The 16718-nt window shown below is 43.0% G+C and overlaps 1 protein-coding gene across 3 annotated transcripts in view; it reads right to left on the bottom strand.

Moving 5' to 3' along the window:
* mast4 (microtubule associated serine/threonine kinase family member 4) overlaps positions 1-16718 on the bottom strand; it is a 106986-nt gene that overhangs the window by 82629 nt on the left and 7639 nt on the right. For all 3 annotated transcript variants that reach the window (XM_084572604.1, XM_084572606.1, XM_084572605.1), the window contains exon 2: positions 2890-3043. In XM_084572604.1, the coding sequence (XP_084428730.1) occupies positions 2890-3043 (154 nt within the window). The remainder of the gene's footprint in view (positions 1-2889; positions 3044-16718) is intronic.

The following is a 16718-nucleotide window of genomic DNA, read 5'->3' as shown; positions in this document are numbered from 1 at the left end:
ATCTCTGAATATAAACAAAGACTTTTTAGTCGTCTTGATTTAACAAAACAGTCAAATCAAAGTTGACTTCCTTCGGTCTAATGTTTGTTTATTCATCTTGTCTTTACGGAGACCAATTAGTAAAAAGGGCAAAGCATTCATTCAAAGCTGCACCTGATGAAAGCACGATCTTTCACCGACTGTGAAAAGGTCAACATTTTAATCAGTGAGGTGAAGTCCTCCGCAAACACCTAATGAGGGGGGAAAATAAACCGTTCAGACGCATAAAAGACACCATCAGTCACTATCATCTTCCAGTTAACTGACAACAAAAGAGCCACGTCTCCGTAAACTGTCCAATGGGAGGAATGTGTCCAAGACTTTCATTAACACCAGTCCATCAACTGTATCCAGAGGCTGAATAACACTTGTGCTGAACCGTGAAAGAACAACTAAGCGGCATCTTCCAGTGATTGATAACGAAGCTGAAATTGCAGTTCCTCGAATGGCCACTTGAGGCTGGTTCTAAAAATAAGTCAGACCCCATTGACCTCCATGCTAAAATGTTCAAAACACATGTTTTTGGAGTCTTTTGGCCTCTATAGATAATTTCACTGCTCATCACACCTGTATGGGGTGAATCTGTATATGAGCCGCTTGTTCATAAATTATATCAAGGCCTAAAGTTGCGCATAATTAAAGGTGAGGCTGCTTAACCCTTTATCAGGTGAGGAACCAGAAATTGTTTTCACCCAGCCGATCTGCATGAACGCAAAGCCTAACTGCTTTATTAGGCACCACGAAAAAAGTAGCCCAATGTTGAATGTGATAATGTGTAACAACTGAACAATTATTTTAACTGTACATTGAACTAAACATTGGAAAACATTTCTTCTCTGGGCGGAACTCAGAGAACTGTAAACTTGCCATCACGTAGAGACAAAAATGACATGCCATCGTCTAAATATGATAAATAAGGCTATTTTTGTTTGTTTAACAAAAGAACAAAGTATATACATGTTCTATGAGGAAGGTAACCTTAAATTACTTCTGTTGTGCCGTTGGGTGGGCGGGGCGCCCCCTAATATAATGGTAGGGATAACACCGGTACATGTTGACAAATGCCTGAATCAGCACTTATATTCTAATGGTCTAAAATACATGTTTACATTTGTTTACCACTTAAGGGCAAGGAACCATATATGACAACTTCTGAAAAATGTCAGAAAAACAAAAAAGTCTTCTTATTCCCTAAAATAAAAACACTTTGAATTCCCAAGTATTTCAATGAGTGCCCTATTATGGGTTAATTAGAGGGACGCTCTCTCAAGTTGCTACCTGCCCGTCCCGGCTCCACGGACTGTATACATATACGGTCATTAAATACAACTCAAATTCAAAACCTAATGGACGTTAACAGCGACATTTCAACCACAGCCCATTCTGCAGCAATTCATTTGCAGACCACACCAAAGACTAACACCAAATGCAAAGTTGCAGAGGGAATTTAACGGCATTAAACTGCAATTTATTGTTTCATAAAACTTTGTTTTTCATTTCAACTATTTCCTGGTAGTTTTATTGACATTAAATCTTTCCAGTCAAACAAGCAACAGTCAATGTTAAAGTGAGGTTAAACACTAGTATGTGACATGACCTTTTTCCAGCTGCACCCTTCAAACAATTAAAAAAAACAAAGTCTCCACTCATACCAGTGAATAGTTTGTTCAGTTTGGTTGCATCCAGGTCAAATCTGTGTGGTCTGTGGGTGAAGATGTAATCATTTTTGGCTTCTGCGGCTCATCCCCTGATGCACTTATGAAAGGTTTCCCTGCCAAGTTTGACACCGTCACTGTAGAATTATGTGATAAATCCTCTCATTTCAGAGCCAAGGTTAAATAACAGATGGTCACTGTTTACTGCAACGGGAAAAAACAGTCAAATATTTGAAGTTTTGACTTGAAAGCGTGTCCTCGTGAACTATGAGGAATGAAGGTAGGCTACTCTGGAGGGAAACGGCTCACAGCAGAGGATCGCTGGATTATCCCGATTAATTTTGAAGTAAATTTTCAAAGCTCTTAACTGCATAAATGAAATTCCACTTGGGAACGTGAGTAAATAAAAGCAAAAATGCCTCCAGAGATGGTGATCACTGAAGGCAAGAGTTTTTAATTGGGATGAAATGACACTTTCAAACTAATAAGGAGCAGCCATGTGTTTTAAAAGAGACAGACGGTTTGTGTTTGTTTCTCCCTTTGGGATCAACCGAGACATTTTTGACGTTTTTGGGAAGAAGTTAAAATAACACATGAAGGTCAGAAGGATTAATAGATTTGCTGACGGACTTCGAGTGCTTATGTCTGGTTACATTCAGTGAGATTAATGACAGCAAAGACAAATCAGGCTATAGACAAATACACAAACTGTCCTCCAGAGAGCTTTTTTTTTTTTTTTTTTTAAAAAAGAGTATATGTTATCATGTGAGTGCCAAGACTGAGTCATACTTTCATGGGAAATTAGGAACAAATGGATCAAAACAAATCAAAACAGGGCAACACAGAGTCAGGGAGAGGTTGTGAAAGAGTCAAATTTTGTAATTAAAATGATTAATCAGATGCCTTTAAGGGTTTCACCTGGCAGTAAGTTTCGCACCTGCACCAGTTGTTTTTGTTGTGTATTTACCCTCAAATTAAGATCATTTTCTAAATTCATTCAAGTGTTTTTGAGACCTAATTTTAACCACTACAGCTACTCTAAGTCAGAGACGCAAAACGTAAGAAAACATGAAGTGAAAATGACAAAGCAGCGGAAAGGTACGCTTGTAATCAACCTTCAAGCTCCTCATTGATTTAGATTGGTGTTTTTTTCCCCCCCCACTCATTTAAAGGATTAAGATCATGGCAGCGTTACCTGTGAGACCTCCGCCCAGACTCCTCCTCCGAACGTTTCTTCCATCCTCGCTGAGATGTCGTTTAAATTTGAGAGCGGGGCTTAATCCGAAGTTCAGCTCTGGGTTACTGGACTTCCTGAGGGATGTAGCTGGAGGGTAGAGGATGTTGTCCAACTAGGAGGGAGGGAAGAAAAAGGGTTTATGGGTCACATTTAGAGGTAAACCAATACAATGGTAAGGTCCACAGTCCTAACATGAAGCTAAGGCTGTAACCAACCACCTATTTCACAATCAAATAATCGGCCAGTTATTTTCTCGATTAATTGCTTAATTGTTTGGCTTATAAAGCATTAGAATTGAGACAAAAGTGCACTACAAGTTCCTTAAAACCTCAAAACATTCAGTTTACTGCACTCTTAAAGGGAGTCTTTGTGGTGCATTCAAGTGCAACTTCTTTTGGCCCAGACACAAGCTTGAGAATAGTTTGTGCAACTATCAACTATGAGTTTATTGGTCCATCTGTGGAAACACTTGCCCACTTCTTTCTGGAAATCTAAACTTGAAGGAGGACAAAAGTTAAAGAGGACGGGGTCAAAGTGAAGAAGCTACTTGGATAAGTGGCGAAACGTCTTCAAGAAACTCTACAAGTTTTCTTTAGGGTTTTTGGATATTGTGAAATGAAATATAAGCCGATCAGGCGTAACATTATGCCTAGTATTGTGTAGGTCTTCCTTGTGCCTCCAAAACAGTTAGGACTCATCAGAGAGTGGACACTGAAGGATGGTGTCTGGTCTGGTCAAGATGGGTGCTAAATGTCTAAGTCCAATGAATGTCAGGTCCAAAAGTTTCCCAGCAGAACATTGGATTGAAACAAGATGGTCAATGTTCTTTACTTCTCCTTTCAGTGGTCTTGTTGTTGTTGCTGATCGGTGTATGTTAAGCAATGCTCAAGTTAAATAGATGCAAGGAAACGAAAAGAAACAAGAGCTTTTCTTGAAGGGGGCGTGTGCAGGAGAATGAGAACTAAATCTGCAAACCATGAAAACCTTTTCTCAAATATTCTCAGACCGTTCTCCAAAGAATTTCAGCTTAAATCACTTTCTCAAAGCCGAGACATTTGCTCACACTTCACGTGGGAAAGGTAAATAAAATATGACACTAGATTAAGCAATGTGCTCGGCAAGAAAGCCCACAACACGTCACACCAGCCTATTGTATTCTCAGATGATAATAGTTTGCATGAAGCTCAGACCACATAACAAAGCTCAGTCGAGGAAGAGGCCCTCCCTGAGAATACAAAGACATCCACGGCGGAGAGCAGTCAGTGGAAGGAAACAGCCTCTGCTTCTCTGTGGGATGATTCATGATCCCGACTCCGAGAGGGACAACGAAAACTGTGCAGGGTGGCTTGACCTGGCGGTGAATGCAGGGACGCGGGGCAGGAAAACGATTTAAATGCTTCAACTTAATCCATCAGCCACTGTCCTAACAATAGATTCATTTCATGCATAAAATGCTGTCTCCACTAAAAGCAGTAAGCAGAAATAATCAAACAGTCACAGGGCGTTTTTCAAGTCTGTGCTAAGCACAAACAGATACTGTTAACGTGGAGATCTCATGACGCTGATAACACTCGGCAACACTGATGCTCATTGTCTGTCTAAAACACGCTTGTACGCCGTTAAAGCCAAAAATAGAGTTCAATCGTGCATATCTGCAACCCAGCGTCTGAGCTGCAGCAGCGTTACATATGCATATGAGGAACAAGAAGAAGAAAGAGGAAATGTTGAGTTAGCGGGATAGTGGAACATGCATTTACTCTCGGATACGTCGAAACACACACACACATCAGCTGTGTTTAAACTTGTGTGGCACATGCAGTTCAGTGCATTGGTGGATCAAACATCCTGCATGTAGCTAGAGCACAGATGTCAAACATACAACCTGGACCTTATTTCTGGCATAAAATATAACTTTTGTGTCATTTGCACTCCTTCGGGAGATAATTAGATCAGCGTATATCCATATAGTGGGAGTGACTGGGGCACCGAGATGAAGCCTCCAAATAACGCATTATCTGCCACGAAACTCGTTCATTTCGCCAATATTTTGTTATGATACGCTAGTGCTATTCCCCGTTGAGTCTGGAGTTATGGAGTTATATGGATGAGTAAACGATCCTATTTTATGCTAGAAATAAGGTCCAGGCTGTAGTTCCCCTTTAACTGCAATTTTCCTAATAAAGGTAACTTCTATTCCTGGGGTTCATGCAGATTTAGTAAGAGTTGTGGACTGGTTGTTCAAAAAACACGTTCATATCGTATTTGTACTGCTTTGCACTAAAACAAAGGGAAATATTTGGAGTTGTTGTCATTTATGGGTTACTCGTCCGGCAACCTTGAGCTCAAACTGGCCTGTACGTAGCCCCCCCGAACTAAAATGAGACGGACACCCCTGATCTAGAGAATACATTTGTGCTGAAGACGGCCTGTGTTGTAAGAAATCATGAGGGAGCAAAAGAGAAAAGGAAGGAACTTCTCAAAGGAGTTGCTTCCTCAGTAGTAGCCTTTCTAAACAGAGGAATGTATGCAGCATTGTGCAACTGAGAGATCTGTATTTAAGCTGATCTTTTTAAGTATACATCACATAACTGATTACTGGGCGTCAACAGCAGTGCAGGCGTTGCACCGGGCTGCTGTGGTGAAGAGGGAGCTGACCAGCGCGGCAAAAGCATTCCAACCGTCAGACATTGTCCTAAACTTTGAGACAAAGAGCGGTGCTGCGGACACAAGCGGCTAAAATAAATTTCTTCCCCAGAGCAGCTGTGGCCTTAGAGATATTTGATGGGAGCCGCTCCCTCGTGCCAAAAGAAGTCAGTTGATGCGGTTTCATTGCCTCCTGGGAGACGCCCCTCTGGGGTTTTAACGGCACGGTCATCTGGGAGGAGACCCCCGACGCAAGACCCGTGATTCACTGGTGGGTTTATATGTTTTATTTGGCCTGAGAAAGTGATCCATCATGAGGAACTGGGACACATTAATAACAAGAGGGACATCTGGAAAACTCTGTATACCCTTTTACTACCATGACCCAACCCCAAGTTCTTCAATATTAGTTTTTTACTTTTATATGATCTTAGAAATCATCCGTCCGACATCGGTGCACAATACCACAACATAATATTCCAGCTATTCCGGTGATTTCATTGTGTTGGAGCCTTTCACTCTTTCTTGAACGCGTTACTGTAGCAAGTTAAATGAAAAACAAACACCACCCGACACCCACCACATAATATTTAGCCAGTAAACACTGCAGAGGCAGAGAAGAAGACCCGAGAGGAGCTGCAGCCGCTGATTTCCTGTCTTACACAGATTCAATGTCTGCACCGTGTCTTCACATATCAGGGCTTGTTTGCACCGGCTACACTCGGTCGAGCTGTAACTTGCGGCCGGGTTCTCAAATAGCTCCAGCTACAGTATGTTAAAGAAACAGCTGGTTTACTATGAAATGTGTTATTTCTGTCTGAACATGCTGCTAGGATACTATCTGCTTCTCAATCTGAAGTGTCATTCAATCAAAAGCAATCAGGCCTGCGAACAGGAAGCATCTGTGGTATCAAGACGTGCAGTGTTACTTGTATACATATACACTGATCAGCCACATCATTAAAACCACTGACGGGAGAAGTAAACAACATTGACCATCTTATGACAAGTCAATGTTCTGCTGGGAAACTTCTGGATCTGGCATTCATTTATATGGATGTTACTTAGACATGTAGCACCCACCTAGACCAGACCAGGCACCCCCACCCCATAGCAATGACACTCCTTGATGGCAGCAGCTGCAAAAACACTTTCGGAACAACTAAAAAAAACAAAACATGAAGAACAGCACAAGGTGTTGACCTGGCCTCCAAATTCACTAGATCCCAAACTGATCAAGTATCTGTGGGATGATCCTCAGAGGCCCCTCCCCTTAAAGGCCCCCCCACTAACAACACTGAGTTGCCAGACACCCTCAGAAGGCCCATGTCCATTCTCTGATGAGTCAAAACTGGTTTTGGAGGCACAAGGGAGACCTATACAACATTAGGACGGTGGTCATAATGTTATGCCTGATCGGTGTAACTCACCTGTGTAAATTATATCAAGGTTTAAGGTAGTGCTAGCTTTCTGCCTTGGCATCCTGCGCTAGCCTCCTCTCATGCTCCACCTCTAACCATTTTTGGGTTAGCGGTGTTTTTTTCAGGCAGATGGTCATAATGTTATGCCTGATCGGTGTATGTAAATGTAGATATAAATGTTATGCGTAAATGACACGACCCATCACGTGCATAACTTTTTTCTTTGTAGTTTGTATATATTTTGTGTATTTATGTTAAAGCAAATTAATAATAGAGAAAAATGCATTTTAAAAAAAATGCTCTTCTTCTGTGGTGCTGCAGAATATGGCACCAACCTAATTTTACTAATCATGGATACATAAACAACATGTCTGCTTGTGAAGAAATCTTCGGCTGCACGAGGACATTAAAAAAAAAGAGAAAAGATGACAAAGTAAAGATCATTATCATCAGCAAGTAACCACAGTAATGTCAAAATACAAGTTACAAGAATTAGCAGTAAAAACGCATGTTTACGAGTACTGCTCTGGTCCCACTGACTTGTGCATTAATATCGTCAGTGTGTGAGCAACTTACTTAACTGCTAGTTTGGACTTCTTTATGCACAGTTTTATAAAGAGATGAGGAATGAGAGAGTAGTGGAGTAGTAAGTACCTGAACCTTCAGCACTGCGTGTGAAAACGTCCAGTTAGTAAAAGGTTTGAGGAGTCCAGGAGTTTAAAGCGTGATACACGAACGAAACAAGACAAAAAAACACACTTGGTTGTGTAACTGTAACGCAAACAGACAATAAGCAAACACCGCCTCTGTAAGCAGCTTAGAGAAACTCTTGCCTCGGTCACATTGTTCAGAGCCAGAGGCGTCCGGACGGGAAGGTCATGGTGACTTTAACACCGCTCAGCATGATGACATATGCTGCATGTACAACGACCAGGCTGATGAGACGACAACGCAAGCAAGATTTCTACATCTATAAAGGAAGTTTAGCGGAAGCACTCTGTTTCTCAATCCAGCTCCTGCTGCTTACTGGTCATCCTCTTTTTCTTGAAGGTTCAACTTTTCTGCTTGAGGTCTATCTGTAAAAAAATAACCTAAGGCCTAATAGAGAAGAGAAGCAGTGAAATGTTTGCATGTTTCAACCCATATAACTACCAAAAGTATGATTTTCAGCTTGTAAAAAAAAGGAAGTAAAATCACCTGCAGTTTGGTGCCCAATACACACAAATCAGCCACAACATTATGACCGTTGAAAGGAGAAGTGAATACCATTGACCATCTTGAGAAGTTTGTTTTCGCTTCTCAGGCTACAAGAACAAACTGAAGGAATTTTTTCGGGAGTTTTTTCAGCTTGTTCTCGACACATCAACCGGGCAGAACGTTTTTCTCATGTGGCGTCTGGTTACTATCGTGTGATTGGTCAGAAACTGAAAATGGGCGTGGTTAATGTGGAAATCGGAAATGGTAGCGACCGCTCTGTGAGCTCCCAGATGCTAATATTCGCAGTGTGATAGCTAATCTCTCCTGGGTGGAGATCAAGATACTGTGCGTGGGTGCATGCTGAACGAATGGCGTGATCTGATGGACACGGTCATCGAAGCAACCGACCGACATTCGAAAATAGTAAGAAAAGCGTGTCTCGTTGTCTATCTCCCGTATCTCCTGCAATGCTTAGCACATGTGATGTACGCTGCAGTGGGAGGGGCCTATGAGGACTTCCCCGGAGTTCGGCATTTGAGTTTCCTGTGAAGTATAAATGACCTGGCCAGGACGAACTTTAGTTCTTGTTCTCGCAGCCCTAGGAGCAAGAACAAATGTCTCACTTCTCGTGGAGTACCAGACCAGGCATCTCCACCAGACACAATCAAAAGCAATCAGCTCTGCAAACAGGAAGCATCTGTTGACCAGACCAGGCACCACCGCCCCATAGCAAGGGGAACAACTCGAAAAAAAACAAAAAAAAACATGAAGAACAGCACAAGATGTTGACCTGGCCTCCAAATTCACTAGATCCCAAACTGATCAAGTATCTGTGGGATGATCCACAGAGCCCCCCACAAACAAAAGGACACCCTCAGAAGCCCCATGTCCATTCTCTGATGACTGTTTTGGAGGCTCAAGGGAGACCTGCACAATATTAGGAAGGTGGTCATAATGTTATGCCTGATCAGTGTACCTTTGAAAATATTGAATCTCATTGAGTCTATATTTAAAAATCTACCGGTAGAGCAGTATGTGATGCAGACCCCCCCTACCATTCTTGCAGACATCTACTAAGGCGGCATACTGTACAATCTGACAATCCTAAACCCAACACACAACAAACAAGCTTAACTGTACAAGACTTGTAATCCCTGCAACCTTTTGCCTTCATGTTCCCGATGCACCGCAGCTGAAATCCGAGCCAGTTAAAACTGTGGCGGGCTGCCAACGCTGGCCAGAGTTTCATCTCATTTTTCCTTTACTTGGCCGAGCTCGGTCATAATTATCAGGCAGCGATGCCCGTCGTGAATCATCCGAGACGACCAGATTGCCTGATTCCACGCAATTCTGAATTTGACCACATGCTCTCTTATTAAAGGATAAAAAAAAAAAAATCTGCAACATCTGATTTTTAAAAGTGGGTGTCAGCCCTTTAAAGGCCTATTAGATTACGTGGAGGGAGCTGCCGTCAGCCAATCACAGACCGGTTTCTGAGTGCACAGCGAGCTGCAGAGTTGGAAGCAGCCAGCGCCCTTTCACCTACCATTCCTCTGTACCTGCAGCACAGAGCAAGATCAAACCTGACCTTCCCCCCCTTCCTCCATCCGCCTCTCCACCCTCAGTGGACACTACCAACAAGGTTTTGTTGCCAAAGCAGACAGCCAGCAGGTTAAAAAACAAAGAAGGTGGGCTGCAGAGACTGTTGTGTTTACAACTGGAGAATGATGCACACCTCAACCTGCATGGCTGTATTTCTACATTAACATGTTATCATGGTGTTTACCGTCACACTATCCTCATTTCTATTGAGAAGACAAACTCTTAATACTTACAAAACAACCCTGCAACTCTGATTGTAAATAAGATTGCACAATGTGGCATCCTGATGCCCCTGTGGTCTCTTAGCCACGATATCTGTTTATCTTCTATTTACCCTATTTAAGCTCCGTTTCTGGTCGACTCTTGGGGGAGTCATCCGTCTCTATAGCTGCTAAATGCGCCGGTCTGCTCATCAGCCCCAGTGTCTAACAGAGTCTGACTGCTGCCCAGAGGTGGATTTTTAGAGACTTACAGTGAAGCAAAACAGCAGAGTTGCGGGTTGTACGGCTAAACCACGAAGTGAAACTTGCTGTGAAGACTCTGTGGAGACTCTGCCGGGGGGGAGCTGCAGATTTGATAACCGTCTCTAGTTTCACTTTTAAATAACCACTTATAGATAACTTTAGGCAGCCAGTGAGCCACTAAATACCATAATAATAATAATAAGAAGAAGAATCATCAGTGGAAATACAGAAAGTAACATTTATTACAGAGAGAAAATTATGTCTCCATGCCATCTGAGGTTATGTTTACACTAGTGGACGCTAGTATTCCACTCAGAAAATGCCTCACGTAACCCGACCTGATCGATTCTTTCTGAGCACGTTTGCTCCACATGGGGCAAACATGAGCTGAGTGGTGTCCAGGAGGGACAGAAACATGGAGGTAGAAAAACAAACAGCGGTTGGAACAAGAAGTAGAACGAAGACGGAATCGATGCGGAGAGCAACACTGAGAACATACAGCAGCTATGTCTTGATATTCTTCTTCTACTAAATCAAAAACTTCTTCTGCCGTTATATTTCCAGCACTTTGTCAATAAAGTTCTAGGGGAATGCAAATTCATACACCCATCTGCCACAACATTAAAACCACTGACAGGAGAAGTGAATAACATTGAGCATCTTGTGACAGTTCAGTGTTCTGCTGGGAAACTTTTGGACCTGGCATTCATCGGTGTGGATGTTACTTAGACATGTAGCACCCACCTAGACCAGACCAGGCACCCCCACCCCATAGCAATGACACTTCTTGATGTTCAGCAGCCATTCCCAGCAGGATGCAGCCACAAAAACGCTTTAGGAACAACTCAAAAAAACATGAAGAACAGCACAAGGTGTTGACCTGGCCTTCAAGTTCACTAGATCCCAAACTGATCTGTGCAAGAAGGCCCATGTACATTCTCTGATGAGTCCCAGCTGTTTTGGAGGCACGTGGGAGACCTACACAATATTAGGAAGGTGGTTTTCATGTTTGTAGCTGAGCAAACACTCGGCTACAAAGGAGGAACACCGTTTCCATACCGGTGTATATACACACACCAGCATGCACGGCTACCCAAGCAAACAAAGGGACAGAGCAGCAGCAGCAGCAGCAGGAAGGCTTGCATATACTTCACACACATATGCAAGCATGAAAGAGGAGTAGTAAAGACTCCAGCAGTCTGAGCCAAGGAAAGTCTGCGGCGTCCACATACGTATTCAGTCAGCGCCACTAAACCACGGAGCCCATGACATAAACAACACTTTCCATGTCCTTCGTTCTACTTGTCGTCAACATTTTAGTGAGAGGGCTCAGGTCATGATTTCCACAAAATAATCATCATGCACAAAAAGGCACGAATCATCCAGTCGCAGCCGCAGGATATTAATTCTGTTTGAAGGCTCTGCGGTGAAGTGTTGTTTATCATTTCAGCGAGATGGATGAAAGGAAGCTTTTAAAAGTGGGAACAAATTGTTATCCGAGTGCTTCGTTGGTTGCTAGGACACAACGAGAGCTCGTTTACAGTAAAACAGGAAGAGGGAGCCCATACATCAAGAGGCATTACACCTTAACTGCTATCCTCTGGCTTACTCATCGCTCTCCCCTGCCATTGTTTCTCCTCATATCATATCCTTCTCTAGCATGAACTGGTGATCATACTAATTCACTCACACACTTTGCAAGAGCCTTAAAGTTGAAATCCCCCTTCTAACGGCTACGCCCGTTTTCATTGAGAAATCTTCTTTAGCCGAAGATGTGTACACCCTCTGACTAAATCTCCCCACGCTGCTCCATTTAAGAAGACACAGTGGTGCATGTTAGGCAATCTCAATTCAGTTAATGCTTTTCATCCCGGCGTCTTAACAGCACCTCTGCAGGTCGCTGACTAAGTAATGAGTCCTGGAGCGAACCTATCTTTTCAGATGCGGCCGACGTCTTTTTGTCGTCTTTTCCTTTTTCCCATGTCAATTAAGAGTGATTCACGGTGGTGTGTTTGAATTGGCTTACATGAATTTACTGTGGAATCATAATATGTTTGCGTGAGGGCGGAGGGGCGGGGACAAAGAGGCTCATGCTCTAGTTAGCTTATCCAGACAAAGACGCTTCATGAATCCAGGTGACACACATAATAACTTCTGAGACGAGATTTTGACTAAAACTGGTTAGAGGTGGAGCATGAGAGGCAGCTAGCACTACTTTAAGCCGTTATATAATTTACAGAGGTGAGTTCCACCAATCAGACATAACATTATGACCACCTTCCTAATATTGTGTAGGTCTCCCTTGTGCCTCCAAAACAGTTGGGGCTCATCAGAGAATGGACATGGGCCTTCTAAGGGTGTCCTGTGGTGTCTGGCAACACAATGTTGTTAATGGGGGGGCTTTGAGGGGAGGGGCCTCTGTGGATCATCCCACAGATACTTGATCAGTTTGGGATCTAGTGAATTTGGAGGCCAGGTCAACACCTTGTGCTGTTCTTCATGGTTTTTTGCATCCTGTTGGGGATGGCTGCTGCCATCAAGAAGTGTCATTGCTATGGGGTGGGGGTGCCTGGTCTGGTCTAGGTGGGTGCTACATGTCTAAGTAACATCCACTCCAATAATGCCAGGTTCAAAAGTTTCCCAGCAGAACATTGAATAGTCACAAGATGGTCAATGGTATTCACTTCTCTCGTATTCACTTCTCCAGCATTTCAGCTGCCAGCCTCTAGTGGTCATTGGCAGAACTGCAGTTGTTGGTACTTTTTCAAACCGGGAGCTTGTTGGAGGGTTAAATGTTTGCATGTTTCTTACAAAGTAGAGCGCTGTTTAGGGGGTTTTATGCACTTGATGGCTACAAGCAAAATATTCCTCTCTAAAAAAAAAAACCCAAGGCTAAAGCTAAATATCTCTGCACAAACATAGCGCCTGTTGATGATACTTGAGGGCACCAAGTTCAACAGTAGTTTCTAGTGTTTAAAGAATAATGTCAATAGTAATTTTTGCAAGAAAAAAGACATTGAGGATTGGGTTGTGCATGAGCTTTGTTGCTTTAAATCCTTAATAACAAAGAAGATATGCATGGAAACGACTGCAGACAGCTCACACTCTCTGTTGCTGGAGCTAAACTAAACTCCCCCTGGTCTCTCCTTTACGTTGCAGCACGTGAGCCGGGTGGTAACATCAGGTGAGGAGTTCTCCCCAGTACTGTAGGGTGTAACCTTCCCCTTAAATCCAATAAAAGAACGCAGCTTCCAGCGTTAAATCTGGCCTGCATCCAGTGGAGAAGTACACCACAGAGGATGTGCAAGGCATGCTAGCTCTGCAGCTGAGAGGAAAATAAAAAAAAATCACAGTTAAATCCGTTGCTTATGCTTTGACTCGTGTGTTGTTTTTGGTTTTGGAAAGACAAAATAAAAAGACCTCATACTCCAAAACTCCTGCAAGAGGAGCACTTTTACTACACCCCCGAGCTCCCACGCCTAGTTACAGTTCATGAGCTAGGGGCATGAGGGGCGGTTTAGCAAACTTTCAGCTAGCTGGAGGAAAACCGTATGAGAGGAGGATTGTTGCTGCAGTTTCTGCAAACACAGAAAGACACAACCACCTACGTGACCCCTGAAGCAAACACATGGTTTTATTACGTAATGCAACGCTTATATCCGCGTGAACTGTGCTCCGTGAACTTTTCAATGTGCTCCTATGTCGTTTTTCTCAGGGTCAGCTGCAGTAGAGCGAAACGTGCTCTGGACGACCTTGTCACCCAAACATCTGTCTTACTCAACTCTCCCCCGAATTCCAGTCTGGCCTGAGTCCCTCTTCCTTTCCGTCTCCGCGCGCAGAGGATCCCGGCGTTTACTCTTGACAATAACAGCACTTTAACGTCTCAAACCCAAATGACTGCGACTGAAACTCTTCACCTCACGTGCAGTCACTCGGTTGGACTCTTGAAAGTGACACAATGAGGCTTCAGCAAAGCCTGAGATTTGACTATTTGAGCTCCGTGTGCTCTCACATGGGAATTCAGCTTCCTGTGTTGACAAGATCTAAACTTAGAAAAATACAGCGTTCCCTTTCCTTCTCCCCTTTCATACGATTACCCATGTAAAGCCCCGTTATCTCCAGCATTGGAGGGAACTAAACTGTGCATTATTCCTTCCACTATGCAAGTTTTCCTGCAGGAGCGCCTTCGAGACTTGTTGTATGCATTCCACCAAATCTGGTGTACGGACAGACCTCAGGCTGAGGAGCAGCTGATTACATTTTGGTCATGATGTGCATGTGGAATTTCCGACCATGAGCAAGAAGAAGCTGAGTAACAGGGTGACTACGTTTGACTGTAACCGCCGTTTAACGGCAGCCAAGCTTTTCTCGTGGTGCAGGATTTTTCCACGTCAAGACATATTTCAGGGAAAAAGTAAAAACAGAGCTTGACGTTTGGTTTACCATCGCAGCTAAGCTCAAACTTTACATTTTACTTGCATTTTGGGTTTCACCTTCAGCGCCGTTATCATCTGTTTATACTGCACTACCATTATAAGTGTTCACATATCTGCTTCCATTAGGGCTGCAATGACCCACGGGAATGTTTACATGCATCCAGTATTATGGCGGCTCCTGCTGCATAAAAAAAAATGCAGAAAAATACTTTTGTCTGATTGATGGTTGGTGAACAAACAAGAACTTAAGACGATCTAGAGCAGATGCTAATGCCTAGCATGGCAGCACTGCTTTCTAGTGCATTCATAAGTTTGTTTTTTGCACATGTATACATAGACTGATAAAAGTAAACCATGTAGATTTCTATGAGCTTTAAGTGAGTATAAGAAAAAAAAAATTCTTATAAATTAATATCAGAATGTACATTGATCAGCCACAACATTAAAACCACTGACAGGAGAAGTAAATAACATCGACCATCTTGTGACATTTCAATGTTCTGCTGGGAGACTTTTGGACCTGGCATTCATTCATGCGGATGTTACTTAGACATGTAGCACCCACCTAGACCAGACCAGGCACCCCCACCCCATAGTAATGACACTCCTTGATGTTCAGCAGCCATCCCCAGCAGGATGCAGCCACAAAAACAGTTTAGGAACAACTCAAAAAAACATGAAGAACAGCACAAGGTGTTGACCTGGCCTCTAAATTCACTAGATCCCAAACTGATCAAGTATCTGTGGGATGATCCACAGAGGACGCCCCTCCCCTCAAAGGCCCCCTCCCCACTAACAACATCCTGTTGCCAGACACCACAGGACACCCTCAGAAGGCCCATGTCCATTCTCTACACAATAGGAAGGTGGTCATAATGTTATGCCTGATCGGGGTGTATCTTCCTTCCCTAATTTGATCTAATTTGATGTTCAATGAGTTAATATTAACTTTTGAGACAAGCAGTATGATTAGATAAAAATTTTAAATGTGCTTTTTTTTTTATATACATAGATATAATATTTTATTATAAGGACAAAAAAATAGTATTAAACGTTGTAGAAGTTATGGTTGTTTCTCCAGCAGTGATTTAACTAAAGGATTAACCAAACAGAAAATAGACAGAATAACAGGTAGATAATTTGACCGAGCCCTAGACTGAATTTGTTAACATTAAAAACAATAAAATGAATGACAGAATACATTAAAACTTCACCTTTACTCCACTCTCTGATCTCATCAGTGGGGTCACACGTCTCTTACCTTGCTTCCTTGTGATGATCGACACTGACACAAAGGTAAGTCCCGACCAAGAGACATTTTAGATTCAATGCAAAAAAATAAAAAATAATAACGTCCTCTGGTACTGTGATTATTGAGTCATTCCAGATATTGTAAATTAACCCGAGACGTGCGCACATGTATAAAGGACGGGGTCAAAAATCAGCGGTGTATCCTGGAAGGAGAGCCCATCGTAGGAGTGAAAAGAGCCTTAACCAGATTGTGTTAATCCTCTTAGCCTCGGAGCGCACGTCCCTCTAACCGTCCCATCGACTGGTTGCCTGTTCAAACAAACTGCCGCTTCTTCTTCTTCTTCTTCTCCGGGGGCGCAATGAACCATCGCACGGGCCGAGAGTTAAACATTGTCAAACAAGTATTGATATGCAAGCAAGCGGTGAGGCAATGTTTGACGGCCGCGCTTCCAACTTCAGGGGACAAGCCCGCGCAGAGTAAAAACACTTAGCCGTGCATAGATCACTGGATGTCAGAGGCAGCGTGGCGGACATCACACGACCACGAGGAGCGACTCAATTAGGAATATTTACACAAACCCTAAAACCTTTAAGATGACAACACTCGGTGACTTGAATGAGTAATTTGACTCTTCGGCCCAACCCAGACGCACATCCAAGAACAGCTCATCCTCATTTCCTACTTGTCTATTCTTGCCCTCGAATAAATCCCAAGTTTACATCCTCTGTGTGCGCTTCCAGTTGGCTACAGATTCCCATCAGTTTCAGGACAA

The sequence above is a fragment of the Chelon labrosus genome (genome assembly GCF_963514085.1).
Source record: "Chelon labrosus genome assembly, chromosome: 22".
NCBI classification, from domain to species: Eukaryota; Metazoa; Chordata; class Actinopteri; order Mugiliformes; family Mugilidae; genus Chelon; species Chelon labrosus.
Note: the sequence above shows the minus strand (reverse complement) of the source record. Positions and strands in the feature narration are given on the sequence as shown.